The sequence below is a fragment of the Choloepus didactylus genome, chromosome 15, assembly GCF_015220235.1.
Source record: "Choloepus didactylus isolate mChoDid1 chromosome 15, mChoDid1.pri, whole genome shotgun sequence".
Lineage (NCBI taxonomy): Eukaryota > Metazoa > Chordata > Mammalia > Pilosa > Megalonychidae > Choloepus > Choloepus didactylus.
This window is the reverse complement of record NC_051321.1, coordinates 65,705,604-65,727,963: the sequence shown is the minus strand read 5'-3', so window position 1 is coordinate 65,727,963 and position 22,360 is coordinate 65,705,604. Positions and strand designations below refer to the sequence as shown.

The 22,360-nt window shown below is 41.3% G+C and overlaps 1 protein-coding gene across 11 annotated transcripts in view; it reads right to left on the bottom strand.

The window, feature by feature from the left end:
- STOX1 (storkhead box 1) overlaps window positions 1-22,360 on the bottom strand; it is a 92,874-nt gene that overhangs the window by 5,270 nt on the left and 65,244 nt on the right. For 10 of the 11 annotated variants that reach the window (XM_037804220.1, XM_037804221.1, XM_037804223.1 and 7 more), the window contains one exon: window positions 1,191-1,343. In XM_037804220.1, the coding sequence (XP_037660148.1) occupies window positions 1,191-1,343 (153 nt within the window). Of the gene's footprint in view, window positions 1-1,190; window positions 1,344-19,481; window positions 20,441-22,360 lie in introns of those variants that run through there. The other variant, XM_037804230.1, reaches the window with a different exon arrangement.

Genomic DNA, 22,360 nt, shown 5'->3' with positions numbered 1-22,360 from the left:
GAAACATTTTAATGAATGAAATCAGTAACTTAGAAATGACACCACCCATTTGCTGGATGACCCCAGAGCTCATTATAGCACTACATATGTAATTAAAATGCCAAAGAAATATTAACGCTCATAATTCAACTGAATAATATTCCTATTATATTTGCTTGAGATGAAGAAATATGGCTAAGTAGAAAAAAATCTGAATTCACTCAAAGTACAAATACTAAGTCATACAAACCCATTATAAATTTAAAATGTGACTGAGAAAAGCATTCTTGGTGAGCAAACATGGGATTTTAAAAACCCAGTCTCATGGCTTATAATCTTCATAACACTCTAAAGAGAAAATGACGATTAGTCTTGGTTAGGTAGAATCTAAAGAGACAATGATGATTAGTCTTGTTTAGGTAAGGGTAAATTACCTAACATCTGGATAGGTGGTTTTTCAAGTTGGGAAGGTAACTAAATAATTTTAAAAGAAATTCCCTTTTCCATATAGCAGGGTTCAAAATTATATTATGAGAATGTTTGTTAAAAAAAAACACTGGAAGAATCAATATGTTAATATTTGTTTTCTTTGGGTGGTGGTACTTTGAGTAGTTAATTTTCTATATTTCCTGGATTTCTCAACAATGAAATCACTTTATAATGGGAAATAATGCCCATTACAATAGGAAAAAATAAAAATTACTCTTCTACATTCATACAGTGGAATATCATGTAGCTATTAAAAGAATGAGATAGATCAATATAATTCTGATAAAGATCTCCAAGATGTATTCTTAAGTTAAAAAGATATAGATAGCATGTATAGAATGAGCCAATTTATGTTATAAAAATACAATTTATGAAAGAATACATAAAAAGCTATAAACAATAGCAGCTGTCACCTCAAAGTGGGAATGGAGGAATAGAGAGTGGGGAAAAAAAGATGAACTTTTCCTTTCCACCCTGCACCACTCTACACAGAGTCGGATTTGTTTGTTTATTGACATAAGCATTTGTTTGAAAAAGCTCATCTGGAAAGTAAAAGAAACACCCTTATCAAATTTTCTGGCAGGGCTCTGATATAAAGTTCTATAAAAGAAGAAGAAAAAAAATAGGCCATTAACCGGTCTACTTATGTGTTTAAGATTATTTATAAATAGAAGCCAAACACGTGCAATGAACTGCTAATAAAGAAAAACTTTTTACTCTACCTGGGTAGTGTTTTACCAAATGCTCCAATAGTGACTCCTGTGTTACTACAATCTGAGCCGCATTCATGTCAGATATAGCACAGCAAAGAACTTCAGATAAAGGTATAAACTGAGATTGAGTTATTGGATTCATTTGCACTGGAAAGGCATCACCTAAATTGGAGGAAAAAAAAAGGAAGTGTGATGGTAGCAGAACTTTGTGAATGTCATTAACACCACTGAATTGTGCACTTAAAAAATGGTTAAGATGGAAATTTTTGTGTTACAGATATGTTACCACAATAAAAATTTAAAAACAGGAAAGGCAATAAATTTTCTCTAGTATAAAATGTTTGGAATAAGTGAATCAAGAATAAAGACTGAATAGCAGGTGGAATTGCTCTCCTTTCCTCAGTCTTAACTCAGAATCTGTTAACGTGACATGCAGAATGACAGGGACTATGTATGAAAAAGGGTTAATAGTCCTTACTTTTAAGAAGTTCACAATATCTATTACTCTTTACATGCAAGAAATAGTGTGTCTTCCATATGTAAGATACAAAGTTCCATCCGAGTTCAGGAGGTCAATGCTTCCATGACAATTCACGTCTTTCAAAGCATTTATCAAATTAGCTATCAGAGATAGGCAGAGATGAGATTATTATGCCTTTATTTGAAATTCAAGAAACTGAGTATAGAACACTCAAACTGTCCCAAGGTCTGAAAAGCAAGTAAAGTTACAGAAATAGGTCATCTGACACCTAATCCAGTATTTCCACAACTCCACACTCTCCTGATTGGGATCATCAGGAAGATCTGAAAAAGGAAAGGGAAGAAGTGTATTTCAATTAGCAAGAAGACATGGAGCAAATCTATGGAAGGAGGAAAGCATAATGCATATAAAGACATAGATAGACTTATCCTGGTTAAATAGTTTAAGGGTTATAAAACACCAAAGTGAAAGATAAAGCTGGAATTGTAAACTGGGCCATATCGTCTTTTCATCCTTGCCAATTTATTTAATATTTGTCTTAACCTGCCATTACTCAAGTTGAGTTTTAGATTTGGCTGAACACCCAAAGGAATGCCTCAATCAGTTGGAAATGAAGGACTGCAACTCAGGAAAGAGATCTGGGAATCCAATAATGAATAGAGATGAGATCTGAAGCTAAGGAGTAGAATGAATTCTTTTATAGAAGAGTAAAGAAGAGAACCACGCAACACTTTACTAAGGGGCTATCTACCTTTAGAGGATAGTAGGAATAGGAATCCACAATAGAAAAAAGGCAGGATAATGAGAGTAGGGAGTTGAGAACCAGAAGTATGAGAAAAAAAGAGTTTCAAAATGAATAGCAAATCAACAGTGTCAATGCTTCAAAGGGATCAAAAAGGTTGAGAAAGGAGAAAAGGTCGTTGTATTTTTGATTGGAAGGTGACCGCTGGTGCCTTTCAAGTGAACTGCTTCAGTAAAAGAGAAGACAAAAATGTAAGATTAATGGAAGGAAGTTGGTGAGAAAAAAGTGAAGGTAATGGGGTCATTCTTCTAGAGCAGGGTTTCTCAACTTTGACACTTTTGACACTTTGCTAAAACTGGTAAAATTAAAATTGATAAAATCAAAGGCAAACCAAGAACATTGGTTATCCTAGTGAGATAATTTTTTGTTGTGGGGGCTATCCTGTGCACTGTAGGATGTTTTGTAGCATCCCTAGCCACTCGTCATAAATGCCAGGAGCATCTCCCACAGCCGCGACAACCAAAAATGTCTCCAGACATTGCCAAATGTCTCCTTGGGGGCAAAATCACCCCAACTGAAAACCACTGTTCTAGACCATTTTTTGAGAAATGTGATTGTGTAAGAAGAGAAATAGAATGCAACCAGAAAGGAGTCGGATCAAGTGAAAATGAATGTGTGCACATGTAATTTTCTTAGAAGATCTCTCCAACTTTGGATGCAAAAAAGAAGGGCTTAATGGAGATGGAAATGATTCTGGGAGAGAGACCAGTAAGACAATTAGATCCTAGGGGAGGGGAAAGGGAAAATATATCAAAGGCAGAGGTAGAAGAACAAACTTAGAAATGAGGAAGATGTTTACTTCATCTAAGACTTGAGAAAATAGAGGGTGGCTGAAGGCCAGGAATCTATTGAGGCAGAGAAGGAAAAAAAATATTTGCACAGCAAGGTCATCTAATCTCTGTAAACTTGAGAGAGACAGGATGGGAATGGAGAGGAGAAAAAAATGGGAATAAGGGGATGGAGGGTGGTAAGTGGATTTGAGGTGGATTCTTGCAGGTGTGAACTAGGAAATTTAAAATAATGAGATTATAGAGGAACCCTGAGCCTCAAGGTGATTTAAGTGGTTTCTGGCAGATGGTGTGGCAATCTGGAATGGAAAAGGATGAGAGCCAGGGAGGCCAGCAGTGCTTCTAAAATTTAATGTGCACATGAGAATCACCAGGGCATCTTGTTAATGTGTGGATTCTGATTCAGAAGGTCTGGGGCAGAGCCCATGATTCTGCATTTCTAACAACCTCCCAGGTGATGTCCATGCCACAAGTCTGAGCACCACTCTTTGACTGGTACAAGGCTAGGGTGTTAAGGAGAGCAAAGTCAAAGTAGCTAACAATCCAACAAATAAACATATAAACCCTGGGCTGGCAGGGAATCAGGTATGGTCAGAAGGGAGCTAAAGAACTGAGACCACTTGGTGATGCCCTGAAGTTAACTTTCCTACTGATGGTCGAGAAGCCAGTACACTGCAACTGGTTGCTGTGGGAGAAGGAAGTGGTAGAGGTAAGGGAGGACCAAAGGGTTGTAGCCAAAGCTGGCAAGTGGCCAATGGTACTTCTTATATCTGCATGAAGATAAAAGACTTTTATAACGAGTTTGATAAGCAGTTTGCAGTTACACATCACAATGATTTGTTCCATTGCTGACTTAAGCTTCTCTATCTGGCAGACTGGGGCATCTCTAGCCTTTGAGGATTTCTCACAGAACTGAAAGGCTAGCTGCTTCTGCAGCCTAGGGAAGGACCCTCCTCTCCGTGTATGGGTGTGGCTATTCCATTCCGTGACCTTAGGAGGTCTTCAGCATTCTGAGGAACTAGGATGAATGGCTAATCAATTAGCCAGCATTTCAAAGGGCAGTGTTGAGAAGATGTTCTGAAAATCACTCTCCAAGTGTGACATTAATTTACCTAAAACTCAAAATCCTCCTTGAAACTCTACTTCTGAATTAAGCATAACAAACCTCTCTCCCTATCCTCATCCTGCCTTTGCCTTTCTTTTTTTTCCCTCCATATCTAAGATTTACTTTCTTCTCTTTCATCTCCCTTAACTAAACAAAACTCAAAATTAGAGTGCAGTTCTAAATAATTTTATGCATCTTTAATATAAACTTTATATGCTTTATTTAAAATAAGGGACTTTAAACTTCTCTCTTCTCTACCCCTCAAATAACTATAAATAACTTTTATTCCTTCTATGTGATCTTGAACTGATTAGCTGTCTCCTCTCCTCTACTCCATGTAAACTAGAAACCCTTAATTTTAAAAAGAGGTAAAAAACAGTCTCCTCTCCTTGAACGACAAAGGCTAGAGTGTTGGGGATGAGGTAGAAGGCTTTGCTCTAATCTATTCAAGCTTTAGGTCCCTAAACCTTGTCCCTTTGAACTCTGTGGAAGAACAGGGAGGGGAAACACTGGAAGGGGAGAAATGAGTGGCTGGGAAGTCGAAGCATGTCTGCTGCCCCTGCTGCCCTCACCTGCCAGTGACTGCTCCTTATCTGGGCAAGCGTAACAAGCACTACAAAGAATACAGTACCTGGGTCTCCACTAGGCCTTTGGGCTAGAGCTAAAGCAGCCCATTCTCCAGTCCAATCCCTAAACATGTTTCCTCTTTTCACAGGAAAACTAACTAAATCAAAAGAGATTTTTCAGGGTGCTGAGGGAGAGATACATGGGATATTCCTGGATATTTCTTTGGAACATTCTGTGAATCTATAATTATTCCAAAATAAATGTTAAAGTTTTTTCAGAAAGTTGCTACTTTTAATTAGCAGGCAAAAATGTATGAAAAACAGGACTTTTTTCATACATTTTAAAAATCCCAATGACTTTAAAGAGCCCAAACACTGCTTGCCAAATCCAGAGATACTCTTGGAAAATGTATTTACAATTCCTACCATGGTGTGGTAACGTGTATTTTAAAAGAGTAAACAAATCTTCTATCCAATTAGTAAGACTAATTCCCTTTTTTTCTCCTTAAAATTAATACAACTATATGTAAACTGTGTTTTAGAGAACATGTTAAATTGCATTTAACCTCTACTTTAACTTCTCTCTAGACAAAACCTAGAGAAAGTGTCCCACTATATTTCCTTCACAGCCATTGCTGAGATACATCCTTCAAGTCCATAAATCATCAAGAGTTTCTTTGTGCAGGAAAGCAGAATAAACCCTGGCATGAGAACATTTGTGACAGATGCAGGAATCATTTTCAAGCTACAGCCAGTCTGTTTCAGTTACTTTTGCACTCCTTTTGTCTTTAGAATGTAATAGTTCTTACAGTTTTCCACCAAAAATTAACTTTCTAGGCAGAAGATACCACTTATAGATGTAACCAGATTACATAATCAGAGAAAACTAGCCCTTTGGCTTTATCCTTAATTATTATGGCGTAACTGAAGAACGCCCTTAAATCCAGGCCTGCTGAAGACCTTTGACCCTGGAACCAGAGCAAGAGTCAGAGGGATCAGAGAGTCAAGGAGAGGCTGCGGGCCAGAGATCAAACAGTTCATAACGTTGCCTCTGTTTATCCAGTCCCGTACTCTTGGGTGCTGTAGAAAAGGGAAATGTGCTTGGGCTGGAAGATTGGTTTCACAAAAAATACTAACAAGGTAGAACCATATAGATTGTGGCCACTTCTGTCCTATATTTAATGCTGCCTTTTCTGCAAAGGACTTTCAGGGGGTAGGGGCAGGGATTAATTTATTGATATCTTGCTGTACTCCAAAAGGATTTAGTTAGTGTATAACTTTGTTTTCAATTTCCAAATTATGATGAAAGAAAATTATGAAGACTTTTTTAAAATTCAGTTTTATCGAGATATATTCACATACCATACAATCATCCATGATGTACAATCAACCATTCACAGTACCATCATATAGTTGTGCATTCATCACCCCAATCAATTGTTGAACATTTTCCTTATACCAGAAATAAAAATAAGAATTAAAAATAAAAGTAAAAAGGAACACCCAAATCATCCCCCCCATCCCACCTTATTTTTCATTTAGTTTTTGTCCCCATTTTTCTACTCATCCATCCATACACTGGATAAAGGGAGTGTGATCCACAAGGTTTTCACAATTACACTGTCACCCCATGTAAGCTACATGGTTATACAATCATCTTCAAGAATCACGGCTACTGTGTTGCAATTTGATAGTTTCAGGTATTTACTTTTAGCTATTCCAATACACTAAAACCTAAAAAAGGGATATCTATATAGTGCATAAAAATGCCCTCCAGGGTGACCTCTTGACACCATTTGAAATGTCTCAGCCACTGAGACTTTATTTTGTTTCATTTCATTTCCCCCTTTTGGTCAAGATGTTCTCAATTCCACGATGCCAGGCCCAGAGTCATCCCCGGGGTCATATCCTGTGTTGCCAGGGAGATTTACACCCCTGGGAGTCAGGTCCCACGTAGGGGGGAGGACAGTGAGATCACCCACCAAGATGGCTTAGTTAGAGAGAGAGAGAGAGGGCCACATCTAAGCAACAAAGAGGCACTCAGGGAGAGACTCTTAGGCACAACTATAAGCAGGTTTAGCCTCTCCTTTGCAGTAACAAGCTTCATAAGGGCAAGTCCTGTGATAGAGGGCTTGACCTACTAAATTGTTAGTCCTCAATGTTTGTGAGAATATCAGTAATAACCCAGGTGGGAACGGCCAACATTTCTGCATTTTCCCCCAGCTCCTCAGGGTGGCCCTGCATACATATTTTTATTCTCTGCCCAAATTACTTTGGGATGGATCGCTATTTCACACTAACCTGTACAAACCTACCAGATCTCACTTCCTATTCAAAGTTCCATGTACTTATGGGGTTTGAATAAACTGACCATACAAGTTAAAATTACTTACTGTGCTGTAGAAGATATATATATCCTCTACCAAATAAACATCCCTTCCCTTGGTCCCACACAGAAGTTGAAGTTTTAAAACATAGTCAGTATCGTCCTTTACCCTTTGGCTGATTTGCCTTAGTCCTAACCAGATCTGCTTCATTCATATCTCTAATTGAAGTCTGGACTCTTTTTCAGTTTTTTTAATAGTTGCTGTATGCACTAATATTGACAGTCATACCTGTTGAGCTCTAGCTCTGAGTTTCACATGTAACACATATACCCAATGTTCCAGAGACCAATCAGGTTATACACCAAGGGATCAACATCTCAGAGTTTGGAGACAGCCATTACAATTCAGGAATAGATTTGACTGCGGTAAGAGTTTACAATCTAGGGACCATTACAACAATCATTTCCCTGTTAGGCTGTGCTCTAAGACTCAATTCTGAGTTTACACATTGTAGTTAGTCCATACCGGTGAGGCATTAGTGTTTGCCTTTTTGCCTCATACTTCACTCAAAATGCTGTCTACAGGATCCTCCATTCACCTCATTGAATGTCTCACAGCTTCACTCCTCACAGTTGCTCAATATTCCATTGTATGCTTACACCACAGTTCATCATTCTGTTCATCAGTAGATGCACCCTTAGGCCACCTCCATCCACTGCAAATCATGAATACTGCTGCCATAGATACCAGTGTGCAAATGTCCATTCATGTCCCTGCTCTTAGATCTTCCAATGATATACCCCATAATGAGATTGCAGGACCTTATGGCACCCACATACTTAGCTTCTTGTGGAACAACCACACCGTCCTCCAGATAGGCTACTCCATTCTACTTCCCTACCAACAGTAAATAGGTACATCACCCTCTCCATGTTTTCTCCATTACTTTTATCCCCATTTATATTTTTTCCTACAATTTTATAGCATAGAATTATATGATAACTTTTAGCACAATTATTCTTTAAAAGTACACTTTTTGTGAAAAAAAAAACAGTGCAAGGCAAATTAAAGGCCCAATCAGCACAATGAAAATTTTGAGCTCTTAACTATCAAAAGCTGATAGCACCAGTGAAAGTCCAAGGCAGGCTGCTTGTAGTTTGCAATCCTACAACTATGACTATAATCAGCTTCCAGTTAGGTGGATGTAAATTCACATAACCCCAGGAAGTCAATCTCTGCCCCCCTGGTGCCTAATGACAGTGGCCTAGAAAGCCACTGGCCAATAGGGGCAGACGCCTGGGAAAGTGTGGCTTGCTCTTGGAGTTGGTGACAACATTTCAATGCTAAGCCTGTGCAATCCAAGACCTCATCAAAATTCTGAGGAAAAGGAAGTGTTTCTTTATGTGAGGACATAAAGACCCCCTCCGTGGGACTCAGGCAGAAGTTCTTTAGAAGAATACCCTACCTTGGCAGTTTTGTATCAACAAAGAAATGTGGCTGGAAAAGCCATTTCCTGGCTGATGCAGGAGACATGAATACCCATGTCCCAATGTAAAATATCAGGAAGTATGTCCATGGCAAATATGGACACGGCAAGACTGCCTTTCCCAGACCCAGAGAGGCAGCTGGAGCGGACCAACCAAACGCTTCCCACAGTCTGTGATACTTGAGAAGTCTTCAAAAAGGGAAACTGGACTCCTAAAACTTGCCAGCTACAGATTGTCAGGTGGAAGCTTTGGTAAAATTAAAACAAACCTAAGCTTTCTACACTCTAATGAGAGAGCTGGTGTCAGCATTCTGGCCTGTCCAGTGAGGTTCTTTTCCCAGGGTTGGTCGGTATGGGGAGCCCAAGCCAACAGAAGTGTGACAGTCATCAGTCCTTGTGCTCTGAGTGAAGGAGTGACTTAGGGCAGCAAATAGTGTAGTCACTATGCATCTTGAAGGTGATCATCAATGAGTTTAAGGTGAGATTTGATATCATGACCATTTAGAGGAAATGCAGCCAGACACAAAGAAAGCTTGTGACTTAATCAAAATCAAGTCACAGTCGGCCTGGGCTAAGCCTGTGTTTTCTCTGTCCTCTAAGAAACCCCTTCCAGTAAAAACACCTTTATCAAAATTTGAGTGTGTTTATTTTGATATCTGAATGTTCCAGTAAAATTTCAGGGACAAAATTAAAGTTTTGCATAAAAACTGTACTCTTAAGGGAAAAAATTAACTATCATGCTTATATTTACATTTATCTTACATTTTTTAAGGCACCCAAACAAATTCCAAGAGGTCTTGCTCAATCGAAATTCTGACATTTTAATTTAGGGTGCTTGAATTTTTGAATTTGATTTGAATGTACACAAGAAACCATGCCACCAAATATACAAAGCATAGGAAAGATTTCTTTGGAAAGCACTCACATCAGAATTTTTTTGTGTCATACTAAAACATGAATTTGCCATAGGTTAAATTTTAGGCAAGAGTAATCACAACATTACTTGTTTCGTATTTAAAACACAAAATTTTCTCCACCATTAAAACGTTTAGTCCCTATACAAGTGCATTTATGGACTCTGTGCTAGGCAGTCTGCCAGAAATTCATGCATTATTGAACTTCAAATGGTTTAAACGACCCAGTCAAACGCAGCTAATTACCCGGACACATGAAATCTGAGACCATCTTTTTGGGTGCCGGTATTGAATCACACTGTGGGAAAGGTATCTTCTGTGTGCGTTACAGATGACAACAGAGTACGAATAAAATAGCTTGCAAATACACCCAAGTTTAATAAAAAGGATGTTTTGTTCTATGTAATCCAAGATGCTTTCCTGATTTTACCTGCACTTGTAAACAGTATGGAATTTCCACAAAATTTTAACAAAAAAATTATTCCTCCACCTTTTAAAATGAAAGTATTTTGTAATAACATGCTCCTCATCAGAGATAAGATGCTATGCCAAAACATTCATGTGTTAGTTAAATAATTAGATCTATTATATTATAACTTCAAATAGGTTCAGAAAATCAAACAAAATGGAAACAAAAAGAAGAAAGGTTTCAGGCCATTAAAACGGAGCCCTTCTCTATGTCTCCATTTTATTTTAGTAAAGTAAAAGAATGCAAACACTTTCTCCACATTTAGAAACAAAAACGGACCAAGACTCAGAAGCTGCCTGTAGATCTAAGGGTACTCAGGTTATCTATCATGGAAGCAGAAATTCTTTCTAAAGCACAGTCAGGTTTATTTTGGATTCCTAGACAAATGGCTCTCTTCTGGGAAATGCTCCCTGTTGAAAAGTTAAAGGCTTCCCTTAGAAGCCTGGACTGCTCAAACAGCAGGTGTCCTCAGTGATACCTTCCATAACAATCACACTTTGGCCTGTCAGGATGAGTGAGTTAGCAGCCCCTTTCTTTTCAAGTGGTATTTCCACTAATATCAACTATTAGTTGAATTACAGAGGGCCTGGGCTAATTAGGACAGACACCCAATTTGGGTATCAGACAGCACATGGACACAGCAGAGGAGCCACAAGAGATGGCCCTTGCCTTGGAGTTTTTTTGTTGTTTTTTTTTTTTTTTAATTCTTTTTTTTTTAAATCATCATTTTATTGAGATATATTCACATACCACGCAGTCATACAAAACAAATCGTACTTTCGATTGTTTACAGTACCATTACATAGTTGTACATTCATCACCTAAATCAATCCCTGACACCTTCATTAGCACACACACAAAAATAACAAGAATAATAATTAGAGTGAAAAAGAGCAATTGAAGTAAAAAAGAACACTGGGTACTTTTGTCTGTTTGTTTCCTTCCCCTATTTTTCTACTCATCCATCCATAAACTAGACAAAGTGGAGTGTGGTCCTTATGGCTTTCCCAATCCCATTGTCACCCCTCATAAGCTACATTTTTATACAACTGTCTTCGAGATTCATGGGTTCTGGGTTGTAGTTTGATAGTTTCAGGTATCCACCACCAGCTACCCCAATTCTTTAGAACCTAAAAAGGGTTGTCTAAAGTGTGCGTAAGAGTGCCCACCAGAGTGACCTCTCGGCTACTTTTGGAATCTCTCTGCCACTGAAGCTTATTTCATTTGCCTTGGAGTTTTTTAACATCACTGAAACTCATTCACACTCAGCCCCAAAGCCTTCAGGCCCGGCAGTGCCCTAACCTCTTTTCCCTTCAAGAATCCAACTGTGGTTATTGTTAATGTGATTTTTTTCTCTGGCTGCCAAAACAAATTACCACAGACTTTTTTTATTATTATTATTAATTCCATTTTATTGAGATATATTCACATACCATGCAGTCATACAAAGCATACAATCAATTGTTCACAGTACCACCATATAGTTGTGCATCCAAAACCAAAATTAGTTTTTGAACATTTTCATTACCACACACACAAAAGTAATAAGGATAAAAATTAAAAGAACAAGTAAAGTAAAAAAGAACACTGGGTGCTTTTTTTTTTTTTTTTTGCCCCCGTTTTTCTACTCATCCATCCATACACTGGACAAACCAGAGTGTGGTCCATATGGCTTCCCCAATCACATTGTCACCCCCCATAAGCTACATTTTTATACAATCATCTTCAAGATTAAAGGGATCTGAGTTATAGTTTGATACTTTCAGGTATTTACTGCTAGCTACTCCAATTCATTAGAACCTAAAAAGGGTTGTCTATGTTGTGCGTAAGAGTGCCCACCAGAGTGACCTTTCGGCTCCTTTTGGAATCTCTCTGCCACCGAAGCTAATTTCATTTCTTTCACATCCTCTTTTTGGTCAAGATGTTCTCCATCCTACTATGCCGGGTCTAGATTCCTCCCCAGGAGTCATATTCCACGATGCCAGGGGGATGTACACTCCTGGGTGTCAGATCCCACATGGGGGAAGGGCAGTACCACAGACTTTTTGCTTAAAACAACACAAATTTATCATCTCACAGTTTCCAGAGGTCAGAAGTCCAGGTAGGCTCGAGTTGTTCTGTGCTCTGGGTCTCCTGGAGCCGAAACTGAAGTGTGGGCCAGCCTGGGCTCTCATCTGGAAGCTCCGGGGGAAGAATCTGTTTTCATGCTCATTCAGGTTTACAGCAGAACTCAGTTCCCTGTGGTTCTAGGTCTGAGACCCCGTTTCCTTGCTGGCTGTTAGATGGAAGCCTCTCTCTGCAACTTAAGGCCACCTGGATTCCTTGTCATGTTGCCCCCTTCAATTTCAAAGCCCGCATCGAGTCCTTCTCACTTCAATTCTAATGTCCCCTTCTGTCACATTTCTTCTGCTTCCAACTGGAGAAAGTTCTCTGCTTTTAAGGCCTCATGTGAATAGATTGGACCCACCTAGATAATCCAGAAGAATCTCCCTAATTTAAGGTCCATAACTTAATTATATTTGCAAAGTCCTTTTTGCCAAGGAAGGTAAAATAGCAGCAAGTAACAGGGATTAGGATAGGGACACCCTTAGGGGGTTGTTCTGCCTCCCCTCACACCAGGTGTAAGGGCTGGGGGCAAGGAAGAGCCCAGTAGAGAAGCACAGGTTGTAAACCACCCCAACCCCTAAATCACCCTAGAAAATGGCTGTGCAGGAAAACATCATTTCTTTGCACTCCCGGTAAGCCCAAGATAAACTTGATATGAACCTCCTTCCCAAGATTCCAGATGCTGCACAGACCATGACAGTGTGTGGCAGCTCTCATCTCTCCTCAGCGTCATGGTAATGAATCTAAAATACCACTGTGCAAAACTGGGGGAAAATCCAGTGCCAAGTTTCTTTGTTGTTTGGATTCTACTCAAATAAAAGTTCGCTATAATAAAAAGGCTGTCCTTAGTATTTACATAGTCCTCACATTACGAATGAGCAATATATTGGGGGTGGAGCTGGGGATAAGGGGGTGATCTGATTGGGGTGCTAATCCACATTCTGCTATGTGGCCCTGAGTGAGCCAACTCTTTTCTCTGGGTCTCAAGTCCCTTGTTTATAAATGTGGGACTAGGCTAGATCAGCACTTCTCAAAATGTGTTCTGTGGAACATTCAGTGTATGCAATGCTCTGCAAGAAAAAGGGTGCCAAGGCCAAATATTTGAGAAATGTTATTTGGAGTCACAGTGGCATTTTTAAAGACTCTGAGAACTTCTGTAATGAATAATCTAGTTGCTTAACCCAGTGTTTACCAATCATATTTGACAACACACCCCTTTTTTCCAAGTAATACCTATTATTACCCAGCTGGGACTTCCCTCCATTCAAACTGGGCTCTCCCTAAATAGTCCACACTTTCCCTCCTGTGTGACCTTGCCCTGTTTCCTCCACCTAAAACAGTCTTCCCCACACCTGAGTGTTTCCAAATCCTACCTGTCACTTAAAATTGGCTCAAACGCTGGCTGACTCTCCCATGAATTATTCTCTGATCCCGTCAGCTGAAAATATATCCTCCTTCCTCACAAGCACCATAACAAGTACCTACCATGGCTTAGCACTAGACACTCACAGTATACTGATATTACAACACTCCAGTAACACATTCATTATCCAGCAAATATTTATTGAGTACCTACTATATGCCAGTTACTGGGGATACAACAGTGAACAGGACACAGTCCTTGCCCTCAAGGGGCTCAGATTCTAGTGGAAGAGCAGTGATTGGCGGTAACCGCAACCTATTTGGTTGTGGGCTCTCTTTGGTAGGGATGGGACTGGGTATTTCTGGGTCACCTGCCTGGTGCCATCCCCAAAAGGCTGTGGATGCCTGGGCAGGAGCATCATGGGCAAGAAGAGCTAGACTTGTCTGTGGGGCCTTGGGATACTAAGGCAGCCCTGGGTGAACAAGGGAGCCCTAGAATTGGTCAAGCAGATCTGGCTTAAATCCTCCATTTCCACTTTTTGACTGTGTGTCCTCTTTGAGTATTAACTGGTGCCCTCAACTGTTCAATATGAATAACCGTATCTGGCTCACAGGTGATTGCGGGAAACATCAACAGTGCCCGGAATAAGGCTTGACACGTGTCAGTTCTACTATCAGTATTATCTCTTTTTAACTTTTCTTCCCAAAATTAGGGATGTTAAACTTGATCATCCTTTGTTCCCAGCTATTATTAGTACTTCCAAGTTCCTCCTGTAGGGCACTGATAAGGCACACGGATCATTTTTTTGGCCAATCCTGACTTTTCTTTTCCCAACTCCCACTGCCTATTTGACTAGACTCTTCCAGCACCATAACCCTCTCCTCACCTGGAAAAAACAGTTAAGTTAGTAAAGCTTCTTGCTAGCCCTACTTTGTTTCTGAGAGGCATACCTCAGCAGTATGTCCTATTCAGTAATATTTTGAAGGTAGATAATGTAGGTTGCTTCATTTGACATGCCTTCCTCTAATGTGGACACAGAAAGGCGTAATACTCATTTCCCAGGCTCACTTACAACCAACAGACCTGACACAATTGTGATTAATAACATAAAGGCAGAGAGCTGCTGGGAGAAGGTCTCACAAGAAAAAAGCCCTTCCTTCACCTTTTATTCTTTCATCTTTGATTCTTTCTTTCTGCTGGTGTCTTGAAGAGGATGCAGCCATCTTGTGACCATGAGGTGACAAGCATGATGTCAAAAGGCCACCCACTAAAGAAGGCAAAGCAGAAAGACACAGCCCAAGTCTCTGGTGGCCTTGTTGAACCACTGTGCTCACCCCACACTGCCTACCTTCACACTTATGTGAGACAACTCTACCCCTCTTTTGTTCATGCCATTTTTAGAGGGTAACAAAACACATTCCTAACTAAAATACCTAGCCAAGGACATTCAACATTTGTTGCTTCTTCATATTTTCTGCTTTGAGCAAAATGTTTGTCTTGCCAAGGTCTTGATTAAGGATTCTGGATTTTACATCCCTAAGGATGCCTTAGTTGCTGTGAAGCTAGAATGTCACATTGATGGACTCCAGCTGTATTACCCATATCATGTCAAGTCTGGGGCATGCCATGAGAAGAATGAGATGCAGAAGCTTTATTAAAATTGCAAATTTTTAACTGCTTGGGGAAATTCATACAAAAAAAAACATTACAATGGGCACTCTCCTCTGGATGGGGAAGGATTTCCTTATCGCATGTAGAAATCACAGAAGGGAAGTTAAGACCTGTCACAGCTGTTAGCAGAAGCTCCCTCTCAAAATGGGTATCTATAGTTACAGCCCTGAGAATAGGATGCCTTTCTAATTCTCCTGAAAGGGAGTTTTATGAAATGGAGTGAATAAATAAATATCGCCACTAACATCAATGTAGGATTAACTTGGGATTTAAAGAGGCCAATAATAAGTAACCCTGTTTATATTTCAAGGATAGGTAATCTCTGCCATTTGCTGAAGAAATTTGCCTTTGGTCCTGACAGAGCCTGGATCTACCCTAGGCCCCAGGTCTCCATGGCTCGGTCTGGGTGATGATAAATGAAGTGCAGCAGAGGCCTCCTGCTCCAATGAGGATTGGGCTCTGTGATAATGCAATTGAGGAGAGGTCTCCACTTTGCATCACGAGATAAGGCACTTAATTCTGTCTTTTGCCCCAGACTATGCATATACATGTATATTTTACCAAAAGCATCACAAAAATTGCAGCCTTGCCTGCTTCCCTCCTGTAGTTGGAGCAGGGGTGAGGTGACCTGTACTAATGCACAGGATCTGCCCCAGAATCTAGGAAGGCTTAGCCGAGCCTGCAGGTGCCTCCCTGTGATCCCCTGGCAGGGCCACCCTGCTCAGTCAGCCACCCTTTGTCCCAGCCCCTGAAATGCTCTTGCTCCAAGCTGGAGAGCATCACTGAGTTTTTGCATTAATGGTCTCTCTCCTCCCAGACTCTGTCTGCCATGCTCCAGCTGTTCTCAAGTTGATCAGACTCTTTGGGCCTCCTGAAATATTAACTTCTAGAAGACAAAAGCCACTCAAGGGAAAGAATCTGCATAAATGTAGTTTTACTTACTGAGATGCATTTCTAGGCTGTCAGAATGTTTAAAGACGTAAACTTTTTTATTCTAAAATGCTGAATTTCCTCTTCCTTCGCACAGAAGTAAAACTTCCTTTCATATCAGGGCAGATGTGACCACCTCAGCAGGACTTTAGCATATGTTCACAAGGAAATTGCCTTAAAATCACCTGTAAAGTTCACAACTCCTGAGAAATCTAACGGAGACTGTAGGTCTGTCTTTTAAGATTAGGGGCTCTGATCTGTACATGCGAGGGTCACCTGATTGCTGCATCAGAATAAGCCACCCATTACTGCACCTTGGATCCAGGCACACAGAACACAGCCTCGGATTATATTCTGGTAGGGAGTGTGAGTTCAAACTCATCATGTTGTGAGTGTGTCCAGCAGAAATTGCAAGGTCCATTTGCAAAGATGATCTGACCTCTCCCTTTGCCTTCCACACGGACATGGACCCCCAACCCCACTCAAACACACATCCTCTCTCCTGCTGTCTCTCTAGGGTGTTTCAGCCCAGAAAAGTACCTTCAACATATCTTATAAATACACTTGCTTCCTAGCTTATTGCTTCTCTAGCTCCTACCTCCTCTCCTTTAGGCATCTAAGACTGGCATTCTCCATTTACTCATGAAATATCCCTTCTCCCAAGTACCCCACAGACAGTACTCATGCTTCCAACATTCCTAAGGTTTTCTCAACTCCTGCTCACCTCACCGATTCTCCTGCCTTGGCTGCCTCTGCCCCTTCCCACCACCACCTCAGGCTTTAGCCTGACAGCCCAAGGCATGGGGCCTTTTAAGAGAGCAAAAACAATCGTTGTGAGGCAGGAGCTGCACAGATGGCTGGGTCATGAGTCATGCACTTGTCTTGCTTCCAACGTGGCCCAACGGAGCAAATCATTAGCAAGAGAAGCAGAATCTTCCACTTTGCAGAGCTGAGACTTTCCGAATAAATTTTGCTGAAAACTTGGGATCAGAGGCTAAGAGCAAACCTTGAGAAGTTAATAGATAGTGAGACTGAATAGAGAACTCTAGAGAGATTTTCCAAACTCCGAAGGCCTTGGAGACATCTCTACCTTGCAAAAGCTAAAGACACCAGGACTTACCTGGAGAGATTTACTTATATTCTGAAGGGTTACAGTGAGAAATTGGGATCCTTTCAGAAACCAGAAACCAGAGAAAACCAGAAAAAGAGGTTTTTCTCTACTTTTGGGAGAGGAAAGGGAAGCAGTTGTCTCCTTCTCCTGTATATAAGTAGAGAAAATCTATTTTTCTCTGTCCCTTGCCTACGGAGCATCTGACCACTCATGTTGAAGATTTTTCCACGTGGCTTTCGTCACATTGCCTGTCAAAACCCAGCTTAGCTCTAGGACCAAGAACACGCCAAGCACGGAGTCAGACATGAGTTTAACAGGACTTACTTACAGGAGTTATGGTTCCATGGTGGCAGTGGGCTGGGAAAGATGTTAGTTAGGCACTCGCTCCACAAAAGCAGGGGGTGCTGGGGGTGGTTTATAAGGGTTAGGAAAAGGGAGAGGGGGTGTGAGAACAGAGTTTCAGCAGGGTCTTGTGACTCTAGGGTGTGGAGATTTGTTATCAACAGTGATCAGGGGATCAATGCTTTGTTAACATTTTTTTCCTCCCCTGTGGAGGTCTGATGACTTTTAACGGTTTGTCCCACTCAAGGAGGTGGCTACGTGAAATCACTATGGAAGGGAGGGGGCCCCCACATTGCCCCAGGAGTAAGCACTGGGACAAGGAGTGCCAATGCAATTATAATTATCTCACATTATTATTTTATTATTTTTTGCATAAATAATAACTAATCTGTCTCTGATTCAGAACACCTCGTGTTTACATTCAGAATAAAATCAATAAAGATGAACATTAAAAACACAACAGTTACAGTGACAAGGATGATGAGGTCCTGCTTTTCACAGGGACAGATGACAAATGAGACAGATGAGAGCCCTGCACCAGGTTAAGAGAATCTGAGGACTACCCATGAGAATCACCAGCAGACCTGCCAGAAGGATTGGGAAATTTGTTAGCCAGGTGTCAGGACCCAGGGTTGGAAAATACAGTCTGAATGGCGCTTTTGGATTTTGCTCTCTCTCCAGGTGGGAGAGGAGGGGGTCCAGAAATTCCCAAAGGTGGGTTTTGGGTGGGCCCAGAGAAGTTGATGTCACTCTCTGTGCAGCTGAGAGGAGAGACGGAGAATCAGCTGCCACTGCTGAAGCAAGTTCATGAGGACTGCAGAGTGAAGCTGCTCCATGCTGCAGGGAAAGGGTCTGTTCACCAATCTTGGAGACACTTTTCTGCTACCCTCTAATCCTTAGTTTCCATTCTACCCATGCTGGTCTTTCTGTCTCAGGAATCCCTTTACAGTGAGGGAAAAGAAGAGAGGGATTAGAGAAAATATCTTTTCCCTGCAGCTATGATTTTATTTATATAAATGCTGTATTTGTGCAAAACTTGCAATGGTGGAAAAAGAGTTCAGAAATGACTCTGCATTGTTTTCTATACTACTGTATCTGAATGTATGGCAGAAACTGATTTGGATGTTATATGCTCGTCAAGAGTGCTTAGAAGAGAGGAATTCTCCCAGCTGCAATGAGAAGTGGTAGTGGGACTCTCTTGCTTTTTGCCACCCGTGGGTGGGATGGATGCCTCTTAACCTCTGGGGTTCAGACATCCAAGGAAAAAACTGCTGCCTTCTTACCATCAAAATGGATGCCTGAAATCTTATTGGACTCTGACTCTGTGGGAGTCGGAATAAGTGATGGATTTTCGCTACGTTTGCCTAAGGAAAGCATGCCAAGAGAGCATGAAAAGGAAGGCACTTTCCAGACTGAAGCACACTTTGAAAGTTTTTGACACGGCTGCTAGAACCATGCCTTTTTTTTTTTTTTTCGCATTTTTATCGAGATATATTTGCATAACATACAATCGTTCAAGGTGTATAATCAGTTGTTCATAGTTGTGCATGCCTTTTTGAAAAGCAAGTTTTAAGCTTGCTAATGAGCTTTTGTGGAATCAGATGTGCCCATTTTGGAGGTGGGTCAACTCGGACTGACAGGTGAAAAGAGATTAAAAAAAAAAACTTGCAAGAAAGACCCTGCTTGCCAGGCAGCATCTCAGTTTTGCAGGAGAAATGGGCAACAATCCCCTTCTGCTGCCTGAAGAAAGGAAAGCCACTGGCTTTTTGGGGGGCAGGGGGAAGAAGGGATATCCTAGACTCCCAAGAGGTTTCCCTCAATTACTTGGGCCTCACTCACCAATGCCTGTTGGGGTTTTCAGCTCTGCTAAGCTGAAAACAGAAGTGGTCGCCCTGCTCTATGAGCAGAACTTGACTCCAAGACTGTTGAAAGACATCCCTTTGTGGAGCCATGAGCTGCGGAAATGGATGATAAATTCTGGTGGAAGTGTCTGGGTCGCATGCAGATGCTGATGGGTCGCATGCAGATGCTCATCTTGCCAAACTCATTCCTGGCTCAATTCCTGCCAAAGCTGCAAAGTGGGGGAGAATCAAATAGCCAGAGGCATGGACCCTCTGCCCACTCCTTCAGGCAGTGCCTCTGAAAATAAGAACTCAACTGCCCTGAACTACGTGGGCTGAAATAAGGGACCTGAGATTTACCAAATGATGGGAGGTCGGTGGCCACATTAGGGGCCCTACCCACCTGTGCTGCCGGACTGGCGTACGTCCAACTTGGGGACCCAAACAATTGCAAACTCTTTCCAGGGATGTCGTGTGGGCCCTCTGAGACTGTGTGTACAAAAGGCAGGCATTAGCTCCTCTCCCAAGTGAAAACACTATGATTTATACTTAGGGGTGGTTACCAGAAACATTAAAGTTTAAAGAGGAAAACATGCCAAGTAGATCAAGTAGCCCTCAGACACGTATTCTGGGGGCAGTTTACCTACAATGTGAGTTACACCATTGGAAAGGGGACACAAAATTTGTGCCTGACTTTAGCTGAAAGGCCTTCAGGTCGGCTTCAAATCACTGGCCAGAGTTACATGGATGACAGAATTTGCCATATTTTTTCTTACTTGCAGGCCAAGGCAAAGTCTGGGAAAAAATTACGAATATATCCAGTTGTATATGCCTCAGGCCTGGTACACAAGGTTAATACAGAAACTTGAGAAAGCTGCTAGGCTTTCTAAGGTCGACTTTTACAATGAGATTTGTTCAACTGACTGAAACCAGGAACCCCGGACAGTGTGGAAGACACCAGGAAGGGAATCCTACTGGCAACTGCCTAATAGACTGAGCCCCTGTTGGGCAGATTGAACAAAATGACTAATCGCGTGACATATTCCGGAAAAATCCACCAGTAGCCAACTGTGTTAGTTTCCTAGGGCTGCCATAACAGATTAAAGTCACAAATTTGGTGGCTTAAAACAACAAAAATTTATTCTCTCACAGTTCTGGAGACAAGAAGTCGAGTTGCTGGCAGGGCATGCTCTCTGAAGACACTGGGGAAGACTCCTTCCTGGCCTCTTCCTGACTTCTGGTGGCCCCCAGCAATCCTTGGCATTCTTGGCTTGTCGCCCCATCACTCCAATCTCTGTCTTATCACAGCATTCTCCTCTGTGTGTGTATTTCTGTGTGTCTTGTTAAAGACAACAGACATTCAATTTGGGGCCCACTCTTACCCAGTATGACCTCATCTTAGCTAATTACATCTGCAAAGATCTTATTTCCAAATAAGGTCACATTCTGAGGTTCTGGGTGAGCACGAATTTTGGGGGGATACCATTCAACCTATTCCACCAGCCATGAAGAAACACAAGGGGGTATAGTTGTGGGGGGTGCAGAGAAAATAGAAAATAGTTTTGTGTTTCTGCACAGTTGGGGCTTTCTGAATAAATTTTGCTGAAAACTTGGGATCCTGGGCTAAGAGCAAGGCTTGGAAATTTAATTTACAACAGTATGGAGAACTCCAGAGAGATCTGCCTAATTCTGGGGGTATTTCAAGGGAAAATGAGGCCCAGGACCTTGGAACATCTCTGGGTTGTAAGTCCTAGAAACACTACAAATAATCTGGTTCCATTTCAAGGATAACAGTATGAGGAGCTGCACAGACTCAAACCCCAATGAAAGAAACAAAGCTGGTGAAAACTATACAAAACAGCCATTTAAAGTATCTGAAAATTATCCTAAGGGCACACACCAAGTGAAGACACATTTATTCAAGAAAATCTACTAAAATGTGATAAGAAGAGTTAAAGTATGTGTCAGTTGAGCCACAACCCACTCCTTCCCTAACCCCCCTACCTCAGTTTAACATAAGCTTCCCTCCAGGCAAGTATGGCCGAGAAGACAGGCTCCCTCTCTCTCAGCTTCCAGTCAAGGCTTATTGTATCTCACCAGAAAGGGCAAGCCACCAGCATTTCCCATCCCCTCCAACTCCAAATTGAAGAGGCTAAATTTACTTTGTGAGTGTGGCCAAGAGATTGAGGGCTCCCTCCCTCCACCCAACCCCTAATTATAGGATGGATGTTCTACCACAGCACAGCAGGCTGAGAATATTGAGGCCCCAACCACACTCACTGAAGCTCGCTCACAGAGCAGACGTTCCACACTGGGGGAGGCAAGCTGAGAAGACCAAAGGCTACCATCCTGTCCAGTGTCCAAAGTAGTGACTCAGTTTGGAAAGTTAGTCCATAAGGAAAAAAAAGCTCCGAATACCTCACTAAAGGAAGTAACAGTGTGGGGGGAAATTCAAGCCTAATAGAACGGCTCCTGAAAAACAAGAGCTGCTCTTAATTAAGAGAAACATGCTTTGGATTGGAAAACTAAATATTGTTAAGATGTCAATTCTACCAAAGATGATTTACAGATTCAATGCAATCCCAGTCAAAATTCCAATAGCCATCTTTGCAAAAATGGAAAAGCCAATCTTCAAATTGATTTGGAAAGGTAAAAGGCTCTGAATAGCCAAAACCATCACGAGAAAGAATGAAGTTGGAGGACTCACACTTCCTGACTTTAAAGCTTATTACAAAGTAAGAGAGGTCAAAACAGCATGGTACTGGCACAAGGATGGACATATAGACCAACAGAATTGAATTGAGAGTTCAGAAATAGACCCTTACATCTATGGCCAATTGATTTTTTACAAGGCTTCCAAGTCCACTCAATTGGGAC